Raw genomic sequence first — 15,359 nt, 5'->3', positions numbered from 1 at the left:
ACTGGTTTGTACCCGATTTCTACTTCGTAAATGCTACAGTAAAGCGCAATTACATATATTAAAACCCCTTAAACCCCTAGCCTTAGGCCCCTGATTAGGTATATTCTAAGAGACATTTAGAAAACAGCAAAGAGATCATAGCGCTGTCCGTGCTCTCTATAAATAAATCTCAAAATTTTCAACTTTTCCGATGTGTTTAAAAGCGCCGTGCCGCTCAGAATAGCTTCGACCGACGAGCGGAACGGACGTATACGGAATTTTCAAGTCGCGGAAAATCGCGAGTATCCGTGAGAGAGAGTGAGAGCGAGAGATCGATGAAAATTCCGCGGCGGTGCGGACGACCGAGTGTGCATAGGAAAAGTGCAAGTAATAATTTGTTATTGTTTTTCCTTTCAACAAAACACCAAAAATAGACCGACAACCTTGCGCATAAGCCCATTAAACAAAAGAAGCGCAGCCAGGAAGAAAAGTCGAGCGGAGAAAAGAAAAATGTGTGTATTCAATGTGTGGCAACAGTTTCGATATAACGTTCGGAAAGTGGCGAAAGTAATGGGGGCCGCCGACTTCAGATACACATGATCTGCTCGCAGCACCACCCATCCACCCGTTCCATCCTCCCATCCACCCATCCACCCACTGATCCACCGGTCCACGTCCATCCATACATCCATCTTTCCATCTATCCATCCATCCAGCACATTTCTCCGCGAGTGCGTGCACTTTCGCATAAATTGGAAATATTAATTGCGTGTAACCTAAAAGTGGAATAAAGGAAGTGTTGCGCACTTTGCGAGGGGCGATCGAGAAGAGGCCAGCGGAACACTGGGTGTGTGTGTTGTGCCGTAGTCCGATAGCCATGGGGAGGCAAACAAAAGAGTGTCAGCGTTTTAAAAATAGTTTGGTTTGCGGCGTGATTTTATTTGTTCTTCGGCGGCCACTCGACGCACGATGGCATCCAGTTGTTGAGCCAAAATCGTAATCAAGACCCAAAACACAATAACACAGTGCATTCCGCCGGATTGGTTCTCCGTTTCAGTTAAGTGACCACACGCGTGCATATTTTTGGGAAATATTCAAAACTTTCGCACATGTGGGGAAACGTGCTGAAATGGGATTTTCGAAAATATTGTTTACATTTCGCGGATTTAATCGTTACACTTTAGGACTCGTTCGTGTGTGTGTGTTCGGCGGCGGACGTTCCACATTGGTCTTCCTCTTCTATAAACAATCTCCCTCCCGATTTTGATAATTCTCGGATATTCTTGTCTTGTGTGCGTTTTTAGTGGCGTATCGGGCAGAGTAAACAAACAAGTGCCTATTGAGAGATCTCGATATGGAGTGGGACAAGCCACCTCCGCCTCCGCAGCCACCGCCGAAGCCCCGACGCACTCGATCCCGGCATAATGTCCTGCACTACGAGTCCTTGCCCACCGCTCCGCCGGCGATGTGCGGTCGCACGGAAGAGAATATCTTTCAGTTTCCGGCAGTGGCCACCCGTGCCCGCAATCTCTCTGCCTCTCCGAAATTCGAGAGGAGAGAGGCCAAGGATCTGCCCGTCTGCGAACTGGGAAAGCACTCCTGCTCCAAGTGCCAGCCTTATCGGGCGGATCGTGGCACCATTGAACCGCTGAAAACTCGTCTCAACTCCGCAATCGAAACCATGGACGAGCTGACCCGCACCTACGCTTTGCTGGAGGGATTTCTGGAGCACCGACTGGCCACCATCGACGACAACGAGGCGGGAGAACGGGAAGCTGAGCTGGCAGCTGTTGATGATGATGTTCCTTCCACTAGTCAAGCCGCCCATCAGCTCCCACCCACCAAGCCGCCTCGCTCCAACACTAATGACCACCAGTTCGATCTGGAGCGATCCCTCACCTGGCTAGAATCTCTGATGGGCACTGAGGTGGTGCCGCCCTTCAAGCAGGGGAAGTTTAAACGGTACTGATTATCAGCGTATAAATAAATAAAATAAATATGAACAAATGAAAATAAAATACAATTACATTTTGTCAAACAGTATTCGCGAGCGCAGCAAATCCATGATGGAGGAGGACATAAACGTGTTCATGAAGGGCGATCGTCCCAGTCTAAAGTTAAGCTCATCGCGACCATATATCCTGAGACGTCAGAGCACCTACAGCGACAACAAGGCCAAGGTGTCCAAGTGGACCAAGGTCAAGGCCGCCTTCAAGTGGGAGCGGGCCAATGTGCCGCCTTCGGGACCTGGTGCTCCGGAAAACCACGTTTTGATGCCACTCAACCACGAGGTGGAGAGGTTTGTATAGGGGATTGATACTCCCATAGGCGCCATTCTATTGTTTGTTTATTTTTCAGATATCTCAAGGTGCCTATTAGTGCGGCAGCCGGCAGCAGTTCCGCAGATAGCGTCATCAGCTCCTCTTCTGGTCATATTATGAGTGATACGGGTGGGACACCTGGTACCATCAGCTCGGCCAGCTCCATGGATGATCTTGAGGCCTCCACCCGACAGAATTTTCGTAATACTCTTATTATTACTTACTTTACAACTGGTTAGAGTAATGTTAAACCTTTCCAGGTCGTGATTCCTCTAAAAGTGATACCCGCTGCGAATCCCGCGACTCCAACTTTGAGGTGGAGTTACGAAAGTCCGCCACTGACGAACGCCTGGACAATATTAAATCATCAGCACCGCCACTACCAACCAAATCCTCATCCAGCAAGTCATTGCGTAGGTCGAAAGCCTTTTCCGACTTTGAGGTCCTTCCAGAAGATCATGTGGCGGAGATTAAGGCCACCAGCAGCCGTCGTCAAAAGGTGCCACCGAGTCCACTGAATCTCAACCAGGTGAACCAGATGTATAGTGATCTGCCACAACTGCACTCGCCGCTCAAGAGTCCCAAGGATTCGCGCATGCGTCGTGTCCATTCGCCGGGCACCTCCTCCGTGCCCAGCAGTCCTTCCAGGCAATCGGATTTCTTTGGTGAATTTGGTGGGTCAAAGAGGGGGATGGTTTTACTCCACGATCCCTTTATCATTTCAAAACCTCTCTAACCTTATTGTATGTTGCAGAGAGTGAGGAACTGTCCAGTGGTGATTTCTCGGAACCCACTACGCCAAACTGTAAGAATTTCCCACAGAACGCAGATGACGAGATATTTCAACATTATCAACTTCTCGTACTCAAACTAGATTCAGAGTTTAAGGGCAAGCAACTCGAGTTAGAGCGTTCCAGCGCCAGCAACCGCAGTAGGGATCCCCAAAGAAATTGAAAACATATCCAAGAAAGTTCTAACCGATGCCTTACCCTCTATTTTAGGTATCAAACTAGGAAGTGGAGCAGCCGGAGGAGGAGCTGGTAGTGGAAAGCGCAGCAGCGAGGAGCACTCACCCACACAACTGTTGCACAACGAACTCATGTCCACAGCCCAGCTGGAGCAGAATCTAACCCCGCAGTTCAAAAAGAAGCTAAGCAAATGGAGGGCCAAGCAGCAAAATTGCTCCGCAGGATCGATCGGCTCCTCAGAACCCGCAGCAAGTCCGACGGCGAAGAGCCAGAGTGGCGATGTTAAACCCAAGATCGACTGGAACCTGTGGAGCATGGGTCAAGTGAAATTGGAGGGCCAGGGATTGTGCGCTTTGCCCGATCAGAAGGATCTGCCCGAGAAGTTTCAGAAGAAGTTAGGTTGGTTTTTGGCTTGGGTTTTCCTTTCATAGTCATATTTAACAATATGCCTTATCCACAGAGCAATGGAATCGGCTGAAGTGCGCTCCTGGGGGAGGCACTACCTCGGACAATGACTCCCTGAAGCGAGGATCCAAGCACGGTCAGTCTACAAGAAGGGGATCCGATGACGATCGATGGTACAAGCACAAGCCGCACGAGAAAGAGAAGTTTGTAGAAAGCCCTAAATCCTTCTCTTTTGATGACTAATCCTTGAATAATTAAACAGATTGTCCCGCTTAAAGGCCATTGTGGTGCCAGATCATACCAAGAATATTGAGGTTAAGACTTCGGATGGAGAGGTGATGAAGTTCGAGGGCATCTCGAGGAAGTTCACTAGAAAGCTTTACGAGTGGGAAAAAGCTAGAGGAATTGGGCCGGAAGCATCCACATTTGCCCTCCTGCATCCTGGTTACTGCCCCATAGATGTGAGGCGCATCAACAAGGATTGCAATAAAGGTGGGTATGGTACTATCTAATAGATCTGAAGTTAATTCTTCACTTTCTCACAGTGGCCGCTGATCACTCGCCCACGCTCAGCCGCTCACTGTCCCTGGACAGTGTGTCACCCAACTGCAATCTGGCCCAGGCCATCTCCCAGCAGGCTTCATCCCTCTCCCTAAACGACGTCAGCGATCTGAAAGAGGTCGAGGACACCGACGCCCTCACCGATCACGAGTTCAAAAAGTACGACGAGCCGGAGGCTGTGATGGTGGAGGTGGAGGAGCACATCCACGACACCGCCTCTCCACTGGTCACCGCTCACACTCTTGTGGAGCAGCAGACGCCCATATACAAGTACGAGGAGGTGCAGTGTAACGACTATGTGTAGGTGCCATTTCGAATACCCGATCCTCCGTAAACTAATGGCTCCGCATTCCCTCCAGCAATTCGCGTCGCGTCCAGAGCTTCGAGTCGCACACAAATCTCGCCCCCTTGCTGGGAGCACTGAAACGTGCCGACGAGCTGTTTGGCCAACTGAAGAATGCCTCACCCGATCTGCTGGAACACCCGACCATGCGGGACTGCCAGGCCGCATTGCTGAGCATTCGTAGCATTTATCCGTACTACTCAAACAACCTGATGAAGGCGGGCGTGCTCAACGCCATATCCGATGTCCAGAGCGAACTGGGACGACTGACCGAGTTGGTGAGATGCACTGACTACTTGAAACATTACTTATTTATTTACTGTTGCTATAAACTTGTCATTTCAGAGCCAAAAATCGCCTTTGGATGAGGCCTGCTGTCAGGAAACCATGCAAGAGCGCACGCTGGAGTACCTGGAGGAGCTCCACGGACTGTATGAATGCCTGCAGTGCCTTAAGCTAAGCATACGTAAGGATTTCTCTCACTTATGCCACCTCCACCTAACTCTTATTCTAATGTCGTTGTAGAGGGTGGCACCAATCGCTATCCACGCGACATAGTGCCGGATATTAACATCACCAGCGAGGATGGACAGCAGTTGGACTCCAGTTCTGCCTATGCCACCTGCGACAACTCCAGCCGGGATCGATTGGCTCAGGATGACAACAGTGCCAGTGCAGCATCACCGATGGAGCATGAAACGGAAACTAGCACCACAACGGGCACTTTGTGCCGCTCCAGTTTGCCCACCGTGAATGCCAATCCCAGTGCCAATATCGTTAATAATGGTGTAACCAATGCAAATTCCTCCGCTAAGAAAAAACTGCTGCGACTGAGAAAAATGGGTTCCCGGCAGAACAGCAAGACGGAGAGCGACAGCAGTGATGCGGATACCCACTCGGTTTTGGAGACACCGCGGCGATTGCGTCGCAAGAATTTCCGGCTGAAGCAGCGCTCCTTGGATGATGACTTCCGGTTGAGCTCGACGACCAATGAACATGAGGTGACTATTGCCAGGGAAGACATAGTCTACGGTTCACTGAAGGTCAAGCCGGGAGAACTGATCGAGCAGAGTCAATGTGTGGCGCCTGCTCCAGCGCACCTCGTTTCACATGATCCATCTATATCTTCCTCTGTATCCACCACTCCTGCTACTTCAACCACTCCATCTTCAATAGTTACTCCACCCACAAAGCTGGGAGCCTTTATTCCTCCTCCTCTGCCAGAACACAATCGGACGTACAACACTAATGCCAATGTCTTTGTTAAGACCAAACGAAAAATCTTTACTACCATCCCACAACCAAATGCTGCGGAAGGCCTAGCAGTGATAGAGATGGAAGTGGACAGTCCCACGGAGGAGAAATCGGAAAAGGTGGATAAACCAGAGAAATCCAGATGCCCTCTCAAGCCCCTTAGTCTGTATAAGTCCATTAGCTTGGATCGTATAACCCATCAGCCCAGCAAGGAAGAACTCCGGAAATGCCAGAGTAGCGAACACTTCCGGCGGGGAATCCTCTTCATACGTCCACCACTGGCTAGTGATAGCATCGAGAGATTGTCCAAGAAACATCAGGAGCTAAGCAATCCTCCAGTTCCGCCTCGGAAAGCCCATCTTTACAAGAAAAACTCTTTGCACAAGTCACACAGTGCAAATGCCAGCAACAAGATTGAGCACAAGATAGCCAAGACTAGCTCAGGACCCAGTTTCTCCCGGGTGCATCCTCCACCACCGCCACCTATTCCACTAACTCTACCCAATAAACAGGATAACACCCTGCCACGAATCCAGCGAAAACATCCAAATACGCCAACCAAGGCCAAGCAGTTCGAGTTTCCGCCACCACAGATTCTTGCGCCGGAACGTCCAGTCACTCCTCTTTCGGAGAGAGCCATACGCCTGCAGTTGGCCAAGGCGCAGTTCCTTCAAAGTGCTCCAGTTACTCCCCGCCAGGATCCCCAAACTCCAACTAAGGCAACGGAATCTGTGGTGCTCCAAAAGAGCATCAGTGCGGGCAGCATGAGGGGTGGAGGAGGGGGACGTGCTGCTGTCCAGGAGGCGGCACAGCATTATCATGACACATCCACGGATCAGGAGAGCCTGGGCCACTCCAGTGCCTACGATAGTTTGCCCAGAGCTGTGAGCCGGAGTGCCAAGATTTCCAGTAAACTGGGATTCGCCACTCTGACCTCAAAGTTACGAAGGGGCAACAAGAAGCCCAAGAATCCACCTCCTAGTCCTGGAAGCGCTCTATCTGCCCTGTGTCGGCAAACCCTAATGGCCGATGTCATAGCCATACCACAGGCGTTCGGTCCGGAGAAGCCTCCACCAAGTCCCACAGGACGAAATGTTTCAAAGTCGCAGAGCACGCCACAGGCTGCTGGACCTGCGACCATCAATTTCGAAGGGATTCCCAAGTCGCTGAGCGAACAATATGTCCGCCAGCTCAAGGAGAGCGACGTCTAGTCAGACCCCCAGTCTCAAGTCCAGAATCTAGTCATAGGAGCAATCTATCAAGTCGTTGTCCGAGATAATCGCTTGCATTTTGGGGTCAACCCGAATTAATTATGTAGCCGTTGCCACTGAAAAGGGCAACACTTCACATTTTTCAGGTTCTCAGAACTCGTCAATATATGTTTTTTATATTTTAATAAATAGTAATCGTGTGCAGTAAAGGTAAGATACTCAACGAGCCATTTGCGAAACAGAATCAGATTAATCTGTGTAAAATCAAAAATCCAAAACTAATGTGTAGTGACTAAAATCTAAATTTTTTGATTGTCATAAAACGAAGTTTTCAAAAACTTATTTTTATATCTAACCAAATATATTTTAAATATATGTACATTTTAAAAATAGATAAAACGCTGTTCCTTCGGTGCAATAAATTAATTGAAACTACCGATCACCAATTTTAAGATAAGAACGAAAACAAAAGTGGGTGCAATATTGGCAGTGGAATTTAATGGTAGCTAGAAGTCACCTTCATAATAATATACTATGCTAGTTCCATAAATGAAGCTGTTGTTTAAAAGCTCACTCTTATAGATTATTATATTATAAATCACACACTTTTTTGTATATCCATGAGCACTTTTAATCACAAACTTTCAATAATTTCAACAATAATCGTTAATCACAACGATCAGTTTATTCTTATCTGTGCTTTATTGTGTCGATTATCAGAACGTAACTTATCTATCAATGGGTTGAAATTCCAAAAGCTTATCTGTGATCCTCATAGTCGTCCAACTCCAGGTAGTCCGTATCATCATCATCGTCGTCCACGACGTTCTCATGAGGTATTTCAGGAGGATCAGCGCCAGTGTTCCAGTAGCGATCCTCTTCGGGGTGTGTGAATTCAAAGTCGGGCTTATCCGGATTCACGTAGGTTATGCAAGTGGTCAGGTTCTGGACCGTTTCCAACATTTGGGGTATGCTGTTGACGAATACCACTCCACACTCCGCAGAGTGGACGGCCTCTTCCGGCAACTGGTCATTGATTTTTCCGTAGACATCGATTCCGACAGCGATAATGTCGTGTACCCGGCGGATAGCACTGAGGGCGTTTACTGTACCCGACAGAATTTTGCCCACGGTGGTCTGCTTGGCGGCGATCTTCTTGTAAATCTTCACAAGACTGCTGACATTGCGTTTAATCTCCTTCACAGCGGCCACTGTTTCATTCTGAATGCGCATTACCAAGGCCATGGTGCGGGAGTAGCAATCGACGCCATCGTTAATGGCCTGCAGACCTATCTGGAATTCTGGAACCAGCGAGTAACTGCAGTAGGCGGCTTGACTTCCACGTCCCCAGTAGTTCCACATGTATCCCAATCCGGCGATGGCTGCGGTCACAATCTTTGGTTTGTTCAGCTTCAGCAGATTCGTCTCCAATTGGATGGCCCTCTCCACCAAGTCGTCTATCCCGAACTGTGCCTCGTCAATCACATCCTGAATAATCTCCCTGAGGTCCTCAAATTCTGCCCTCTGATCCGGACTAAAGTCGGGACTGGGTTTTCCCATGATCTCGTCAACAGTGGGCAATTTTGTGTCATACACCACTCGAGGTTTGTCATCCAAGTAAATGGAGAACTTGTCGCGAAAGTCTTCAAATGCCCGTAGATAGTTGCTATCCAGTTCAGGTTCCTCCGTGGGATTCTGATCACTTCCATCGCCACTCTGGACCCTCAAGCTATACAGATAGTTGTACTGCGCCTGGAACTCTAGGTACAATGGACGCAGAGCAGCCACTTCCTCGCCAGACAACTGCAAGTCCACCTGCTGCTTCTGCAGCAGATTCTCCAGTTCCTGGTGGGCTTCACCAAAGGCGAAGAGCAGCACACAGGCCAGCAGAAGCAATGCTTTTCCAACCATTTTGCCCGGTCAACGATTTCAGTGCAACTGAGGAGGGATTTTGGCCAGCCTCATTATCGAAGAAGTATGGCTCGTAAAACACTATCGCAGATACCACACTTGGTTATTCTTAAGTGCCGCAGGTTGATTACGGTGCGATAATCCGTCTTATCGCCAATATTACGCTATATATAAACCACCACCACGGGGCAATGTTTTTGGATGGTAAATTTAAATTTTGTTATAGCTTTTTATGAATGATCAATCAAAAGGGAGCGGTGCAGATTAGCTTTGCTTTGACTGAAAGTGAGTGCTACCATCAGGTACAATTTTAACTTATGTGGACTACTTCTAGGTTGAAACACTGCAATACGAGTATAGACGACCACCACAGCTTATATTGCATTTCAATTTATTACATTCTGTCTAGTTCATCGCACACAACTCAATCTGCGCAAAGACCTCATCGAACTCCATCTTCAGATGATGGTAGAAAAGACAACTTGGTGTGTCCAGGTCTTCCAAGGACATCTCTAGCAGAATTGCATCGCACAGCTCCAGACTGCTGATCATCCGCTGATTAATCCTCCCGATTCCAGCGACAGTGCACAATAAAACTCCGGCGTGATTGAAAACAGTCTGCTTTAGCTGCCAGATTCTGCAGGTGCTCGACAACTCAGTGATCTCCTGCGAAGCCTTACTCAGGAAATTAGCTTCCAGCACGATCTCCTCCTGAAAATGATCCTTGATGTGGTCCAGGGAATTCCGGCAGACGCTGTACTTGTCCAGCAGCTCCCGATTGAAGTGTGCCACCTGGAGCTCATATTTCTTTGAGCATGCCCGCCACTCTTCGCTGTACTGAATTCCAAGGAACATCTCCAAGCGTCCACTGACCACCTGCAGATGGCCATCCAGTGTATCTATAGTTTCTTGAAGATACTCCAACTTCAGATCGATCGCCTGTTGGGTGCTGTTCCAGATGCTGGCAGCACTGGAGCTTTGGCTGGCAATAAGCTGTTTTGTAGACTCATAGAGTGGTCCATTTTGTCCCCAAATTCTTTGGAAGTGGCCATGCACCTGTAAGATCTTTGCTGTAATATTACTTTTTACACTTATATCACACATATTAATGATTTTGCTTACACAAAGAAGCGCCTGAAGTAAAAGCAATGACAACCGTATTGTTGCCATCTTGGAACTATATCAAATTGATCCCAGAAAAATTCATGATACCATAAATGAACATTACTTGTATTTATAGTTCGTCAAAGGCTACCTCAGCTATGAAGGCTAAGAACTAAAGAAAAAGAGGCTAAGAAAAGGAAAAAGGAAAAGGCTAAGGAAAAGAGTGTTAACATAAATAAAATACGTAATAAATTATATATACTCATTGTTTTTAAAAAATATTGGACTCCTGAAAAACTTTCTGCGTAAGTAACTCACTACACACAAGTCTTTTATGATATATATGAAACCTTAGGGTATTCAATTTCCGAACAAAGCTGAAAATAAGTTCTAAATTAGACAAATGGCCCCTTTGTGTCCAATGTCTTTATAGCGAAGACTCTTATCGCAAGATGGCTATGTAACGAGTATATATTGTAGGTTAGTCATCAACCTCAGGTTACTTCTGCAACCTTGCACTGTTAAAATGGCCCCTAATACTAAAAAAACAAAAGAATAAATGAGTGGAAAATATACCGTTATCATCCAAATAGAATATTTTTAATAGTTTCATAGTCTACCAAGTCACATTCATGTACGAAAACATCATCTCCATTCATCAACTTAATGCTAAAGTTGTGTTTTCTGTGCTGATTCTTATGAGACATTCCCTTATCGTGACACTCTGTGGATCTTTTGACTATATATATCAAGTCAAGTGGTGGGCCAGCCGCACTAGAGAAATTTAACAGAAACATGATGAGTCAAACCCTTGGAGTTCTTGCGCTGCTTTTGCTGACTTTGGCAGTGAGTACAGTGATAAGTAGTTCATAGTACCTATCAAACACATATCACCTCTTCTTTTCAGGACTGCCAAGAAATCCGTTATGAAAGCACGATGGAGACAGAAACTACAAACTATGGACCCGTTTCCATGGTGGTGGACAATCTGGCGGAGATTGCCGTAAATGTCAGCGACAGCACCACCATTCAGTTGGAGGAGAAAATAAATCGCACTCGTCAAAATATTGCCGGCAACATTGAGGTCCTAACCGCCAATGCTATGGCCCAACTGAGTGATGTGATCTATGAGACCAATCAGTTAGTGGTGTCCAATCCCGATTGCAACCCAGCCTGGAGCCTGGATGAGCTCAACGAAAATGTGACCCATCAGCTCGCTGGGTGTACGGACGACTTGGGAAGTCTTCTGGAAGACTTCCGTCTGGAGGGTCAACTGGCTTTGGCCAGAGTTCAGGAATTTGTCCAGCAGATTGCCCAGTTGCCGGCCAAGTGTCAGATGTTGGGGGCTTCCCCGCTAAATCCACTAGCTCCAGCGGGCGGAAGTGTCTGCTTCATCAACGCGATGGCGGAAATCAATCTGGGGATGGCCCAATCCATGCACAATGCATCCCTACTCCTGGTGCAGTCCCACCAGACTGCCGAGGATCAAGTGGAGCTGGCTCAGCAGTGCAGTGCCATGGTGGTGCAGCAGATCGGCGACTATCTGCGCGAGGAGCAGGATCAGTGCCGGCAAAGTTAGTGGACCCTTCCTGTGAGCAATAGTCCTAAGAGAGAGAGAGAGATAGCTCAGGCAAATACAGCCAATGGCAAATTTATGCACCCGCAAGATGACAGGGGCCGAGGACTCGCCACATCCTGTTCACTTATTGCTTATGCATGACATTTATTTGACAAGTTTTTGATTGATTTTACAGCTGCTGCAGCCGATCTGGTGCAGCTATCTGCATATTCGCAGGGACAGTGAAGCCTTTCTAAATCCAACGTCTTTTGAAAGTGTATAAATAAATTACTGCTATGCTTGGACTAAAAATAAAAACAATTTTAAATTCATATGTTTTCATAAAACTCTCAAAGGCGTTTTTCAAACAAAGCATATTACGAGTTTTAAACATAATTATTATAGTAAAATCCTGTATTACTTAAAATCGAGCTCTCACATCAGATTGATTCGCCTTAGAGAAGTTGCCCTGTAATTGCTTATATGTATGTATGTATGTATGTATATTGGGCAACTTTGTGGCTAATCGCAAGTTCACTTTTCAAAGTCGCATGCATACTAATTGGCCATTGTTTGGCTGAACTGACCAATTGCCCAATGGACTTGCCCACGACACGTGGCAGCCACACGATATAATATATAGTAGCATACGGATCCGATCCAAATGGGCGACAGCTGGCCCTAGAAAGAGATAGAGCGGAGATCGAGATCGAGATCGGCCAGTTACTTTCCTCTTCCTCTCGCTTCCGCAGTAAGCCAAATTATTTTGACCTGCCCTCTGCACACTGCACGAAAATTCGAAGCGAGTATCTGTGCATCCGTGAGATACAACAAGGCATAGCATCACAGATCTCCCTCCTTGTTCGCGGTGCGTCAACGAAATGTCTACTTTTGATTTCGGCTCTTGCCGCAATTTCACTGAGTCTGAATTTTATCTTATCTTATTTTTACTGCTTGTAACAGTTGTTGCCCTGTTGATGATCGCCTTGGTATTGTAGCTGCACAAATTCCGCCTACTCCAACATCTGTTCAGCTCCTCCAGACATCTGATGGATTTTGGTGACGTAGAGCGCGCGACTCTTGTAATAGACAAGAAACCGAAACCGAGTTAGAAATCTGGTGAGCAGCGGTACTCATTGTGGAAATGCACTACACAGATAAGTATGTGAAGTCTAACGATAAGGTCGCATAATATTTATGATAGCAGTCATATACGTGTATAACTATTATTAAATTATAAGCTGAAATGCGTTTTACTATACATGTTAATGTTAACACATGTCATGCATTATAAAATGAAATCATACGATGAGCTTAAAATGCTTCGGTTTTTAATTTAGTTTTCACATTTATTGGGAAATATAGTTATAATAAATATATCTAGTATTAGTCTATTATAGTCATTCCCAAACGAGCAGTGACAAAAGACCTTAGGGCGTTGAGGGCTACCTCTTGCATATGCCGGTTTTTTAATATTAGTTTTGCGACCTCCTGAGCCCGGACTTTTCTAACTTCGGATATAGCCCTGATCACGTGCTGATGCAGTTCTCGACGCTGCCTTTCCGTCAAATCATTCAAAATGACCTCGCTCAGAGGCTTAAAGTTTCCTGTAAAAAAAATACTGATTAGAATGGGGTTCAGCATGCTTTGCTGGAGACACCTGCCCTCCGTAACTCCGTAGGCGGCGAGACCACCGATGGCCCCGCCCAGTGCCAGTCCACGTGGACCCAGCAGTAATCCACCGATAAGCGCAGCCCCAGCGCAAATTGCAGCTCCCTTGCCGGTCTCTGTGAAGGTCAGCCGGATATTTTCATCGTCAGCCAGTATAGCCAGGGCACTGAGTATCTCTTGGATGGCTGAATCAATATTTCCAATATATATATATATTTCCTTTATACAGTTGTACTCCTTTCCAGCTGAGGATCTTTCTAGCAACTGAATGCGCGCATTTATAACATTTCACTGATTACATATCGTTCTCAGTTTTGCTTTGAGTGTAAATTCCCCACTGTGGAAGAGACTTACCCGATAGAAAACAATCCATCGAAATCATATTCAATCTATCGTTACTATCTATCGTTTCGCATATAAAGATTGAAAGCTTTTATAAAATTACCCCATATCAGAAAAATGCGGTGGTAGAGGTGGTCTATCGCTTAAGACTAGTTACCGAGTGCTTAGCCACAATCGCTAATTGAGTCGGCGTCGATAGGGCCTTTGTTATAATATCGGTATATATTTTGCCATATTTTGCAAAGGGGCAGCACTGTTATCGGGACCGATAATTAAAAGTCTATAAAAGATCGAAAACATCTTCAACATTTATATTATTATTTTAAAAATTATTATTATTAACAAAATATAAACCCATTTATTGCCATAACAAAATAACCAAATCAACTACTTTTTGCCGTGTTGCTTCTCCTTCTTCTGCGCAGGAAGCTCTCCAGTGACTGAAGATCCTTTCGCTTCAGCATCTTAATCCTGGTGACTAGTTTCTGCACAGTTTCGATCCGTTGTTGTGCCTGTCTGGCAGCTTCGCTGGCCAGACTTTTGGTGAGTTTATCCAGAAGTTGCTTTTTTCCATTAAGTGCCGCCTCCGCAGCCTTGATCTTGATCAGGATCAATAGCCGAGTCGATCTGGTCATGTCTGTCTTCTAAATATACTTCATACTTCTAAATGTTTTTTGCGCAATTCTCTAAAAATCAGCATTCAACTTTGGAAATCTATTTTTTTTTTAATTTTTTTGAAATTTTCTGATGTATGATGCTGTAAAAATTCAAAAAAATTAAAAAACGTCCTAAGGCCGAGTTTCTACACTCCATAACTCAACTTATCTAATCGGATTTTGAAGTGGCATACCTCTAAATGTTTCTGGAGCAATTCTCTAAAAATCTGCATTCAAATTTAAAAATTTATTTTTTTTAATTTTTTGTCAATTTTTCTGATGTATGATGTTGTAAAAATTAAAAAATGTCCCAAGGCTGAAGTTCTAAACTCCATAACTCAACTTATCTTAATCGGATTTTGAAGTGGCATACCTCTAAATGTTTCTGGCGCCATTCTCTAAACATCTGCATTCAAATTAAAAAATTTATTTTTTTTAATTATTTTTGTCATTTTTCTGATGTATGATGTTGAAGAAATTCAAAAAAATGAAGAAATGCCCCAAGGCTGAAGTTCTAAGCTCCATAACTCAACTTATCCTAATCGGATTGTGAAGTGGCATACCTCTAAATGTTTCTGGCGCAATTCTCTAAACATCTGCATTCAAATTAAAAAATTAATTTTTTTTAATTATTTTTGTCATTTTTCTGATGTATGATGTTGAAGAAATTCAAAAAAATGAAGAAATGCCCCAAGGCTGAAGTTCTAAGCTCCATAACTCAACTTATCCTAATCGGATTTTGAAGTGGCATACCTCTAAATGTTTCTGGTGCAATTCTCTAAACATCTGCATTCAAATTTAAAAATTTATTTTTTTTAATTATTTTTGTCATTTTTCTGATGTATGATGTTGAAGAAATTAAAAATAATGAAGAAATGCCCCAAGGCTGAAGTTCTAAACTCCATAACTTAACTTATCCTAATCGGATTTTGAAGTGGCATACCTCTAAATGTTTCTGGCGCAATTCTCTAAACATCTGCATTCAAATTAAAAAATTTATTTTTTTAAATTATTTTTGTCATTTTTCTGATGTATGATGTTGAAGAAATTCAAAAAAATGAAGAAAGGCCCCAAG

General features: G+C 45.3%; 5 protein-coding genes across 6 annotated transcripts; 2 read left to right on the top strand and 3 right to left on the bottom strand.

Moving 5' to 3' along the window:
* Window positions 1-198: 198 nt before the first annotated feature.
* Window positions 199-7,324, top strand: LOC6552906. Its single transcript, XM_026975666.1, has 14 exons — window positions 199-491; window positions 1,284-1,941; window positions 2,021-2,278; window positions 2,338-2,501; window positions 2,561-2,974; window positions 3,055-3,105; window positions 3,175-3,231; window positions 3,302-3,667; window positions 3,729-3,876; window positions 3,936-4,165; window positions 4,219-4,534; window positions 4,594-4,855; window positions 4,923-5,043; window positions 5,103-7,324. Exons 2-14 carry the CDS (start codon window positions 1,334-1,336, stop codon window positions 7,040-7,042), a joined length of 4,935 nt encoding a protein of 1,644 aa, XP_026831467.1. The 5' UTR covers window positions 199-491; window positions 1,284-1,333; the 3' UTR covers window positions 7,043-7,324.
* A 391-nt stretch (window positions 7,325-7,715) lies between these two features.
* LOC6552907 lies at window positions 7,716-8,979 on the bottom strand. Its single transcript, XM_001980954.3, has one exon. It carries the CDS (start codon window positions 8,951-8,953, stop codon window positions 7,802-7,804), a length of 1,152 nt encoding a protein of 383 aa, XP_001980990.1. The 5' UTR covers window positions 8,954-8,979; the 3' UTR covers window positions 7,716-7,801.
* Window positions 8,980-9,329: 350 nt separating this feature from the next.
* On the bottom strand, window positions 9,330-10,142 carry LOC6552918. Of its 2 annotated transcripts, none has more exons than XM_001980955.2 (2): window positions 10,076-10,127; window positions 9,330-10,009 (listed from the first exon to the last, which is right to left on the bottom strand). In XM_001980955.2, exons 1-2 carry the CDS (start codon window positions 10,121-10,123, stop codon window positions 9,359-9,361), a joined length of 699 nt encoding a protein of 232 aa, XP_001980991.2. In that variant the 5' UTR covers window positions 10,124-10,127; the 3' UTR covers window positions 9,330-9,358. The 2 variants fall into 2 exon arrangements, 1 of the variants encoding a protein (XP_001980991.2); XR_003408364.1 differs by having other exon boundaries at window positions 9,984-10,018; window positions 10,076-10,142.
* Window positions 10,143-10,823: 681 nt separating this feature from the next.
* On the top strand, window positions 10,824-11,915 carry LOC6552919. The gene is made up of 2 exons (XM_001980956.3): window positions 10,824-10,903; window positions 10,965-11,915. Exons 1-2 carry the CDS (start codon window positions 10,853-10,855, stop codon window positions 11,634-11,636), a joined length of 723 nt encoding a protein of 240 aa, XP_001980992.1. The 5' UTR covers window positions 10,824-10,852; the 3' UTR covers window positions 11,637-11,915.
* Window positions 11,916-12,938: 1,023 nt separating this feature from the next.
* On the bottom strand, window positions 12,939-14,263 carry LOC6552920 (protein C19orf12 homolog). The gene is made up of 3 exons (XM_026975894.1): window positions 14,020-14,263; window positions 13,280-13,564; window positions 12,939-13,222 (listed from the first exon to the last, which is right to left on the bottom strand). Exons 1-3 carry the CDS (start codon window positions 14,261-14,263, stop codon window positions 13,002-13,004), a joined length of 750 nt encoding a protein of 249 aa, XP_026831695.1. The 3' UTR covers window positions 12,939-13,001.
* Window positions 14,264-15,359: the final 1,096 nt, after the last annotated feature.

This window comes from Drosophila erecta, unplaced genomic scaffold (assembly GCF_003286155.1).
Source record: "Drosophila erecta strain 14021-0224.00,06,07 unplaced genomic scaffold, DereRS2 tig00000000-arrow-pilon, whole genome shotgun sequence".
Lineage (NCBI taxonomy): Eukaryota > Metazoa > Arthropoda > Insecta > Diptera > Drosophilidae > Drosophila > Drosophila erecta.
Note: the sequence above shows the minus strand (reverse complement) of the source record. Positions and strands in the feature narration are given on the sequence as shown.

What these genes read in the sequence shown, in the direction of transcription:
- LOC6552906 (XM_026975666.1), top strand. Translation starts at nt 1,334, where the DNA reads ATGGAGTGGGACAAGCCACCTCCGCCTCCGCAGCCACCGCCGAAGCCC. An exon ending in AAGCAGGGGAAGTTTAAACG is followed by an intron (nt 1,942 to 2,020) that starts GTACTGATTATC and finishes TTTGTCAAACAG; the next exon opens with TATTCGCGAGCGCAGCAAAT. An exon ending in GTGCAGTGTAACGACTATGT is followed by an intron (nt 4,535 to 4,593) that starts GTAGGTGCCATT and finishes CATTCCCTCCAG; the next exon opens with CAATTCGCGTCGCGTCCAGA.
- LOC6552907 (XM_001980954.3), bottom strand. Translation starts at nt 8,953, where the DNA reads ATGGTTGGAAAAGCATTGCTTCTGCTGGCCTGTGTGCTGCTCTTCGCC.
- LOC6552918 (XM_001980955.2), bottom strand. Translation starts at nt 10,123, where the DNA reads ATGGCAACAATACGGTTGTCATTGCTTTTACTTCAGGCGCTTCTTTGT. An exon ending in TACTTCAGGCGCTTCTTTGT is followed by an intron (nt 10,010 to 10,075) that starts GTAAGCAAAATC and finishes AAGATCTTACAG; the next exon opens with GTGCATGGCCACTTCCAAAG.
- LOC6552919 (XM_001980956.3), top strand. Translation starts at nt 10,853, where the DNA reads ATGATGAGTCAAACCCTTGGAGTTCTTGCGCTGCTTTTGCTGACTTTG. An exon ending in TGCTTTTGCTGACTTTGGCA is followed by an intron (nt 10,904 to 10,964) that starts GTGAGTACAGTG and finishes TCTTCTTTTCAG; the next exon opens with GACTGCCAAGAAATCCGTTA.
- LOC6552920 (XM_026975894.1), bottom strand. Translation starts at nt 14,263, where the DNA reads ATGACCAGATCGACTCGGCTATTGATCCTGATCAAGATCAAGGCTGCG. An exon ending in GAGAAGCAACACGGCAAAAA is followed by an intron (nt 13,565 to 14,019) that starts GTAGTTGATTTG and finishes GAAATGTTATAA; the next exon opens with ATGCGCGCATTCAGTTGCTA. An exon ending in CGCCTACGGAGTTACGGAGG is followed by an intron (nt 13,223 to 13,279) that starts GCAGGTGTCTCC and finishes TTTTTTTTACAG; the next exon opens with GAAACTTTAAGCCTCTGAGC.